At 37.3% G+C, this 9,544-nt stretch overlaps 2 protein-coding genes across 2 annotated transcripts; one reads left to right on the top strand and one right to left on the bottom strand.

Annotated features, from left to right (window-relative positions):
* Positions 1–848: 848 nt before the first annotated feature.
* On the top strand, positions 849–4,096 carry LOC127810328 (F-box/LRR-repeat protein 4). The gene is made up of 2 exons (XM_052349747.1): positions 849–1,358; positions 2,838–4,096. The coding sequence occupies exons 1-2, from the start codon at positions 1,016–1,018 to the stop codon at positions 3,728–3,730; spliced, it is 1,236 nt and encodes a 411-aa protein (XP_052205707.1). The 5' UTR covers positions 849–1,015; the 3' UTR covers positions 3,731–4,096.
* Positions 4,097–5,343: 1,247 nt separating this feature from the next.
* On the bottom strand, positions 5,344–6,712 carry LOC127810327 (GEM-like protein 4). The gene is made up of 4 exons (XM_052349746.1): positions 6,328–6,712; positions 6,182–6,241; positions 5,811–6,085; positions 5,344–5,723 (listed from the first exon to the last, which is right to left on the bottom strand). Exons 1-4 carry the CDS (start codon positions 6,491–6,493, stop codon positions 5,547–5,549), a joined length of 678 nt encoding a protein of 225 aa, XP_052205706.1. The 5' UTR covers positions 6,494–6,712; the 3' UTR covers positions 5,344–5,546.
* Between the last annotated feature and the right edge of the window lie 2,832 nt (positions 6,713–9,544).

Below are 9,544 nucleotides of genomic sequence, written 5' to 3'. Positions count from 1 at the left end.
TCATTTAATTATAAGCTCTTGTTATCAACTGTTGCAATAGTAGTTAAATCTTGTAGTTTACGTTTCTTATACTGTAGTGGGCTAGAACTACTTTATTGTATCAAGCAAGTTATTTCTGTATAACATCACACCTATTCTCTCTGTATCCCTAACATGTGTGTCACATTTCTTAGTCACGGTCAACGAGTATAAATACCCCCCGACCCTTAGCATTTTGGATCTTTTTCCCCCAACTTTTCATTTTTTTCCAAACTTTTCAACTTCCAGCATCCACACAACCACATCCTCCTAGAGAGACCTACTTCTCCTAGACGATCTTCACTACATACTTCATCCACATTTTCACTTGAATTCTTGCTTCATCATGACTTATTCAAATTTAAGCATTGAAGAGCCGACGTAAAAGAAATTCTCACATACTTTCTAACAATTTTCTATCTTGTAAAGACTTCTTTCGATAACACATCAACTATCCTGACAACAAAGACTTTCTTGGACAACTTTTTCCAAACAAATTATTACTTTTCTGGGCAACGGATCAAGTCACTTCACAACCTTTGCTAGTTTTTCTCATACGAGCCTTGTTCTATTTCTGGACTTTTAAAGTTTTTTAAAAAAATAAATAAATTTTAATTATTGTATTCAAATAAGAGTAAAACTTAATGGACATTGATTATCTTTTTAATTAATTTTATATTAATATGTTAATAACATATTTAGGTGTGAGAGTGCTGGCAATTGAAAACTATTTATGTTTATTTTTTAAAAAAATATTTATTTCCATATTTCCATTTTCGATAGGAAACGTTTCCGTTTCCGTTTTTGCAACATAGATTGGAAAAGCATCTTAGCAAAATCCGGACCTGAACCCAGTCTCTATAAAACGTCGTCGATGCGCTTTACCAATTGGAGAGGGTTTGGATTAGGGTTTGGCCTCAGCAGCCCTGATCTCAGACTCTTCCGTTCCATCTCTTTTGGTTTTGGATTCCGTCTTTGACTAGTGCACTGGCTGGCAATGGGATCCTCCTCGTCGCCGGAGGTCTGCATAAACGACGTCCTCACAGACGACGAGCTTCGAGCGATACTGGCGAAGCTGCACGCCGACAAGGAGAAGGAGCTCTTCGGCCTGGTCTGCAAGCGGTGGCTGCATTTGCAGAGCACCGAGAGGCGCAAGCTCTGCGCTCGCGCCGGCCCGCATATGCTCCGCAAGATGGCTGTTCGCTTCACGCGCCTCCACGAGCTTGATCTCTCTCAGTCCGTCTCCCGCTCCTTCTACCCCGGCGTCACCGACTCTGATCTCTCTGTCATTGCCTCTTCCTTCTCCTGCCTGCGTGTCCTCGACCTTCAAAATTGCAAAAGTAATCGCTATCTACTCGATTTTGACTATGCTAATCTCTTTTTTCTGATCAAATTATAATATACATATATGGGCATGCTTTAATTCATTTTTGGATGATGACATAGTTGGAGACCTTATGTGTTAGTTGTTTATGCAATAAATTCTGAAAATTGCAAATTAACTAGTAGCAACTAACCATCCACGTCTCCACTGTTCCTTCTTATTTTTTTCCTCTTGGGTTTCTTTTAGCTCCATCACTACTTTCTGGGAAGCTTTGATTTTATTCTTTGTTAGGGGTAGTGTGTATACAAGTTTGGAGTTACGTTTTCGTGGTAATTTATAGTAAAACAATTGCTAGAATTTATATCAGGTAACACAGCGTGCCGTGTTGAAAATTCAAAGATTGCGTGAGAAGATGATGCAGTATGGCCAATGCAGGTTATTAGTAGGGTGGCAATCTGACGTGTGAATTCTTGTTTTAGACTCACCTCTACTCGAATAGGATAGTATGGACCATGGAGCGCACTATATTGATATGTGGGATCCGGGGAGGTTATATAAGGTTTGAGAAAAACATGAAATGGATTTGTTTACAATTTATTTGTTATGAACCCAACTTAATTAGTAAGATCAAAATACTTTTTCTTGTAAGACTAAAATTTCTTTCATTGATGGTCACTTATTAGTGTCAAGTTCTCGACCAAACTATACCTTTTAAATCCAACTTAAATGGGATGGGTATGGGTTTTGTAGTCACAAAAAAATGAATTGTTATGGTACTAATGGGACAAAAATCGATGTGGTTATGAGCTGGGTATTACGAATTAGGGTTTTCCTATTTGGGTTGGTCTAGGGATGCAATAAAGCAGATCTGCATTCAACTGGTTAGAGGTCAATTTAACATTAACTAGATCTTTGCTTACTGCAACATGGATATGTCCATCATTTGTTCGTGAGATTCTTTCACTTAAATGAAAATGGGGGCTTTGTGTATATCTGTCACCAAAGGATGGGCTAGTGGTTGATCACAAGAGTCGGTTCATCTGGACTCCACCACTTCTCATTTCTCTACATGAATGTGACTAAATAAAAGGAGAGATGATAAAAATGAAAATGTTGAAAGTGAGCTGCATTTTTTTGTCTTAGTTGATCGGAAAACATGAAATTTTTAGTCAAAAAGAGGTCATGGAGTTATTGTTAGTAGAGCTGACTGTTTGTGTGGTGATAAATAATAATGACATTAAAGGTATTGTTTTTGAAATTAGTGTAAGAAATGGTTTGAAACCAGCCACATTGTACTACTATTTTGGTGTTCTAGAAAAAAAAAAAATTATCGATGCTTGCCAGCTCCTTACCTTGAGCATTCTATTTGAGCAACTAGACTGAAGAGAACTTTTTATGTTTTGCATGCATGCCTTCTTTTCTTATTAACAACAATTTGCATGATTATAAAGGGAAAAGCCTCTGCACTGATGCTTGTTTTTGGCTTGCTTTACAGGTATCACAGATGCTGGAATTGCAGCAATAGGATGTGGTCTTTCTTCTCTACAGTCCTTAGATGTATCTTATTGTAGAAAACTAACAGACAAGGGCTTGTCAGCTGTTGCTGAGGGCTGTCATGACCTGAGAATCTTGCATCTTGCGGGTTGCAAATTTGTCACAGATGCTTTATTCCAAGCTCTTTCCAAGAACTGCCATTGCCTAGAAGAGTTATGCTTACTGGGGTGCACCTACGTAACTGACCGTGGGCTCATTGTTCTTGTTGAAGGCTGTCGAAACATAAAGCACTTGGATATCAGTAAATGCATTAATGTTGGGGATATTGGGATATGCAATCTATCCCAAGCTTGTTCATCTTCTTTGAAGACACTTAAGTTGTTAGACTGCCGCAAAATTGGAAACGAGTCCATATTATCCTTGGCTAAATTCTGTAAAAATCTAGAAACTCTTGTAGTTGGCGGGTGCCAGGACATATCTGATGAATCTATAAAATCATTGGCTGCTGCTTGTAGTCAAAGTCTCAAACACCTTCGGATGGATTGGTGTTTAAATGTTTCTGACTCATCATTGAGCTGCATACTTTCTGAGTGCAGAAATCTAGTGGCTCTGGATATTGGCTGCTGTGAGGAGGTGACAGATTCTGCTTTTCAGGGAATTGGCAGTAATGGATTTGAGTTACGTGTAAAGGTTTTGAAAGTAAGTAGCTGTCCAAAGATTACAGTGGCTGGGATAGGCCTAATATTGCAGTTATGCAGCTCTTTAGAATACCTTGATGTGAGGTCATGCCCACATATCACAAAGGCGCTTTGTGATGAGGCTGGATTGCAGTTTCCTCAGTATTGCAAAGTAAACTTTACTGGGAGTTTAGCAGAGCCAGATGTGCTAATTTGAACTCGAGATTTTATGGTCCAATCCAACCGTACTGGAAACTTCATCTGATGAAACTTGAAGGGCAATTCCGTTCGGAAAGTTAAGGGATCGGTACAAGAACAGGTGGGCTGTTACCACTTTGCCTTTCGGGCTGTGCTGTGTTCATGTGTTGGCTTGAGATATCTGGAATGTTACCTGTTTCATATTTAAGACATGGAAGTTTTTGTTAACTAGTCTGTACATTATTTGCTTGTTTTTCTTTTCCATTTTGGAAACTGGGATATGGTCTTGTAATATGAATGACAGATGTGGATTTGGATATTTGTGTGTCAATAAGATGAGCATGTGTCTTGACAATGCACAATGAGCAGCACCATTTAAAACTGTGATATGATCTTCGGAATTTTTTCTTTTCTTTTCCTTAGCGCGCGCGCGCGTGTGTGTGTGTTATTTTTTAGTTGAAGCTGGATGCACGCCCAATGAATTTCCTGCGCAGCTTAGGTGGAGGGCGAAGAAGGTCCCTTCTAGGGGGACGAGCATCAGCGAGATACCATTCTGAAGGAGTTAGAATTTTAGTCTCGTGTCAGGACCTACAAGCCAAGGGACAGTCTCAGGTAGACAGTTTTTATGGGGCATAGGCCTTCCAGATAGCCAAATGTTCGGAAGTACCTCTATTCAATTCTTTTACTTCTTGTTGCTAGATATCTCGTTTGTATACGTATTCTCTTTGTTTCTTGGGCCTCTAGTGAGCTACATAGAGTTCGAAAAGGTCAAATCTTTGATGATTCTATTATCTATGATTGAGTTACAAAAACTTCTAGATAGGTATCTTACATTTGAACCGAATTCTTTCTAGTTAATTTGAACCGAATTCTTTCTAGTTAAAGAATCTCTTTCTAGTTGCCCAAGAAAACGTTAGATCCCTCTCTACTCCCCAACCAATGCTGCAGAATTACATGCCCTTCTTTTCTTTATTACATTATTTTTTATAATATTATTATTATTTTTATCATATTAGTTGAGTCTCTTAACTATATTTTCGAATATTCGCTGCAGGCAACCAAGCAGCTATTATTCTTTTGAGGTTGGTGGTGGTGTATAGGGGAGATGATTGGAAATTGTTAGAATAACACGTTGGTGGTTCAAAGACAATAGTTAACAACGATTGTCCAGCAAACTGATATATTAACAACAAAGATTATGAATGAGAGATATTGATGGATTTTAATAGCCAAGTGCCAAGTGTTTCATCCTCTCCTAGTAGGATTTTACATTGATGGATGTTTTTTTTATTTTTTTTGTTTTGTAGATAATGAACGACTTTGTTTGCCATAAATATCACTGTGTAGTGAACTTGAGCCTCAGCTGCAATGAGTTAGTTGCAAAAGAAAACTCACATTTCGATCACCAGAATGGGGAAAGTTTCGTGCACTAAGAACATTCTTTTTAAGTGCTCTTAGTCTTAGGAAGATGAGATTGGCGAAGCCTGTGCATCTCATTCCATAACATTTGCATGGTTGCTGGATTCATCTGTGTGTGTTATCCATTTGATGATCATATAAAGCAGCTTAGCAGTTTCCAGGTGAATTAAATAGGCTGCATAGATTTGATATTGTGGGGATGATTCCGGATCATAGCTACCGATAAAATCATATACAACAACATCCATAACCATGTGGCCAAATAGCACAAATGATATACACATTTCTTTGCTTTGAGGCAAAGCAAGCCTCGGTAACAAAATTTGCTCACAATATTCACCCACAGGTCTTAACACTAAGGTTGGACCTCTGTTGCTTGGCCCAGCTAAAAACCTAAAGGTGATAGAAACTGCGAGTCATTGAGCCTGGGAGATTGCCTGCTGAAGAGATTTGATGGTTTTCCCGTAATTCAGGAATCCCATGAACCAGAAGTCAAAGTTATCCACAGTAACAATTTCTATGTACTTCTTTGATGGTCTCTTCATGTTTTGGCTTTCATTGGCTCTCAATATCTTTTCCAATGGAATCAATACCTGCACAGAGTAGACATTGCTGTTAGAGATATATTACTGTATCTTCTTCACCATTGCTGACAATGTAAGTTATGACTATGAACTCACCTTGTAACACATTCTGATCAACTCGCCTGTTGGGGAACGCAATTCTATGGATCTTTCGCTGCAGAAGGCGACTTTGTCAGTTGAGATAAAGAGGAGGCCTGCAATAGGACCAGCTGTCGTCGATAAATAGCATTGGGAAGCCTTCAGCAGCTTCTCCCCCTCTCTGACACTAAAGTTGCGTTTGAAGATCTTCCCCACTCCACCGGCTCGAAGAATTTTAGCCCCCAGGCTCAATTTGCCCTTGACAGTTTCAGTGATTTTGGGACCTAATCTCACTGTAATGTGCACAAAACAAGGTAAGAATAAGATTCACACAAACGGCTCTATCATATATCCAGATAGATAGCAATTTATTTGCTAGAAGTAGTTACCATGTTCCCGGATGCCATTTGCAAGATTGTCCGCTTTTCCTCCAAGTTTTTTGATCCTATCTGCACATTTATCACAAACAATTAGCAAAACAGTGTCTGAATTCTGATCATTTGAATCTGGCAAGTGAAAAAAAGAAGGTACTTACTCTGTTTCGATATGATAGATCCTTTGGAAGAGGAGGAGGGAATGTGGTAGTATCCGGCAGAGTCTTGAAGAAGCATTTTAGGGGTTCTCTCTGAAGCCGATGGATGCGCTACTACTGAGCGGAGGGGAAGCCCCAGAACATGTGCCAGAAGCTGCTGGTTCTTCATATTCGATGAATTCCTCGATTTCTTGGCTGAGGCCTTCTTGTGTGCTCCAGGAAGAAGAAGCTTGTCACAGGTTTGTTGCTGGATTGATGTCAAGGCTGAGATGATGCTTGGAGATGGTTCAAACGTTGGGTTGAGAAAATTTATTTATAGGAAGAAAGGGGCAAGTTGGTGTGGATCTTTACCTTTTGGTTGCACAAGTCATGCATTCATCAACATGAATAAAGAATAAGGGAAGGGCTCAAAGTCTTGACTGCTGACAAGGTGCTGGCTCTAGTCTACCTACTTTATCCGTTCTCCTCTTATCATTCGGATCCGTCGGTTTTTAACGGTTTTAATATTGGTGTGAAGACGTTAACTTCATGAATTCTATATCTCCAATTATTCCCACTGACCAACCAAAGCTGGCGAAATAAATAATCTTAATTATCGGCCGAGTCAGCACTGGAATGACTCTTTCAAATCCTACAATGACATGACGCATTGCCGGCTGCTTTGCTGTTGCTGAGAGAGGCTGCCGGTGTGAAATGAGCCTTTTGAGCTGGCACCATGCCTTTGTGACGCCATCTTTCCACTCTTCGGTGCTCCAACAAAAGCAAACCGGCCCAATGCTAACTACTAACTTGCCAACTTAACCAAACATGCAACATGTCTATGCATGCACCCCTGTCAAAACTACATTTTATATTGTGGGGGTGTTGCATTTGACTCTCTCTATCTACTCATAAAAATGCATAATCACAAGTTCTGTTTTTTTTTTTTTTTAATTTTTTATATGTTCTTTTCACAAGGACGATAATAGATCTAAGTTTAGATTGAATCATTCACATCCCATTTTGCCTTTTCTTTGTTGTCAAGTAAATTTTATCAAGTTATGACTATTAGATATCCATTACTATTTTAGGTCAGTCGGCAAATTTTTGAATCCCTCAAAATGTTGCTTAAGGAGCAGGTAAAGGGGAGGGAGAAGGCAGAAGAGATCACAAGTCACAAAGGCTGAATCTAAGTAGGGCCAGCCAAGGCCAGCCCTCCTAATGAATGAATGCATGAAATAAAGCTTTTTTCTCTTATGTATGCATGGATGGATCTTTACTTATCCTTTGTGGAATTCTATTCCTTTTGATCTTAGTCTTATCCTGGGACTACCTGTGCCAATGGTGACCCATGCTTGTGGGTTACCTTCGAATTAAGGTGAGATCATCTTCTTATCTTCTATTCTATGTCAAGTGCCCATCAAATTCTATGTCCAGTGCTTATCAAAGTGTTTTTTTTTTTTTTTCTTTTTTTACTTGCATACAATGAGAGTTTCACTAATTATATCTTCTCAAATATATATAATATAAAGTTGTATATTCCTTTTTGTTATACTAAACTATATGTGGATGAGAAAGTTATTAATCAAATGAGAAAAAATCTCATTATTAACCAATACAATTCGAGCAATATTTAAATGAGTTTAGCTTATTTTTTATTGATAAAAATTTACTATCACTATTCTTAAAATGTGCATAAAATAAATTCACTAAATATGCATAATACCCCGACAACCATAACTAGCTAGGTCGACCCGACTAATTTCGGTTAACCCGATTTATTTTTCTAAACTTTGAGTCAAGTGGGTTGCATTAATTCATCTGGGCTTGGACTTGTCTTTCTAAGCCTATTTTTCCCGTTTAGGCCCAATTATAGCCCATTTTAAACTAAAAACACCTGCACCCATCAACCCTTCCTGACCCAAGCTTATATGGCTCTTATACACATTTGGGCCCGATTATTTGGCCCACCTATAGCCCACATTTCAATCAAAAAAGCAACCCAATTTGCGGCCGAAATGGAGCCACTCATGTTTGATCCTACCTTGTTTCCTTATGATAAAAATCTTCGTGTATCACCATCTCATGTTTGGTCGAGCCTTGACTACTTTTCTTATATAGTGTTTGGTGTTTTAATACTTTTAACTTGTCTTGTCCTATCATACACAATCAATAAATGCATGCTCTCGTACTTATAAATATCATAATTTAATATCTCTTAGTACATATTTTCACATTATTAATTTATATCGTTTCAATACGATATTATCATGAACCTAGTGTCCTGTGTGGTGTCTTAGACCTCACAAGGCCGAAGGTTAAAACTAACCTCAATTCCATAAGCAACAAACGATTCTCTTAAAAATATGACATTCAATAAATATAATTATATAACACTTACATACGTAATTTTGTATAAATAAACTTGCAAGAACATGGATACCACTCTTGGCATTGAGAGAGCCATGCCAAAAGTTTATTTAATTTAATAAAATTATTACTATAATATTCACTATTGTCTTTCAATTTATAATATTTGAACCATTGATCAACGTTCTTAAAATGCTTTATAAATTAGGATATAAAACTCTAAATCATCGAACTCTAAAACCCTATCATTTAAAACCTTGAAATCATGAGCACTAAATTTAAAATAAAAACATAAATCGTTAAACTTTAACAAAATCCCTAAACTCAAATGCCATATCTTGATCTTGAACTATAAACCACCAAATTACATCATAACTTTTTAACCTGACCCATCTCTACGTCTCTAAAAACTTAAAATCCAAAACCCAAATTCAAACTCTAAACCTTGTATTTAAAACTTAAACTCTAAATTTAATTAAACTCCAAAGTCATGTATATTCTAAACTTGACTCTTAATCTTAAATCTTAAATTTTAAAACTCTTAACATCGAAATAAAAAATCCCACCTCTTAAACCTAAAATTAGGTATCCTATATCATGAACTTTTATCTATTTTTATTGATGTTTTGATAATATAATACATATATTTCCATCCATAAAAGTTTTACAAATACACTTTAAAAAAAAAACCCAACTTACAATAATGTCACTAGATACTCTCTGCCATGTGAGTCATTGAGCACTACCACCATAGTCACAAAATTTCATATACAAAACAAACAAAAAAATCATCCTCACAAACAACTAAAATAGATAATTTTTATAAATTATTTAATTAAATCTATTATTAATTTTAGCCCCATCCCAATCC

Source organism: Diospyros lotus, chromosome 9, assembly GCF_014633365.1.
Source record: "Diospyros lotus cultivar Yz01 chromosome 9, ASM1463336v1, whole genome shotgun sequence".
In the NCBI taxonomy this organism is placed as follows: domain Eukaryota; kingdom Viridiplantae; phylum Streptophyta; class Magnoliopsida; order Ericales; family Ebenaceae; genus Diospyros; species Diospyros lotus.
The sequence above is the reverse complement of the archived record's forward strand: the minus strand, read 5'-3'. Positions and strand labels throughout refer to the sequence as shown.

Excerpts from the sequence above, each read along its gene's own strand:
- LOC127810327 (XM_052349746.1), bottom strand. The coding sequence starts at position 6,493 with ATGAAGAACCAGCAGCTTCTGGCACATGTTCTGGGGCTTCCCCTCCGC. Across the intron at positions 6,242-6,327 it reads ATCTATCATATCGAAACAGA|ATAGGATCAAAAAACTTGGA; the intron begins GTAAGTACCTTC and ends ATAAATGTGCAG. Across the intron at positions 6,086-6,181 it reads AAATGGCATCCGGGAACATG|TGAGATTAGGTCCCAAAATC; the intron begins GTAACTACTTCT and ends TGCACATTACAG.
- LOC127810328 (XM_052349747.1), top strand. The coding sequence starts at position 1,016 with ATGGGATCCTCCTCGTCGCCGGAGGTCTGCATAAACGACGTCCTCACA. Across the intron at positions 1,359-2,837 it reads CGACCTTCAAAATTGCAAAA|GTATCACAGATGCTGGAATT; the intron begins GTAATCGCTATC and ends CTTGCTTTACAG.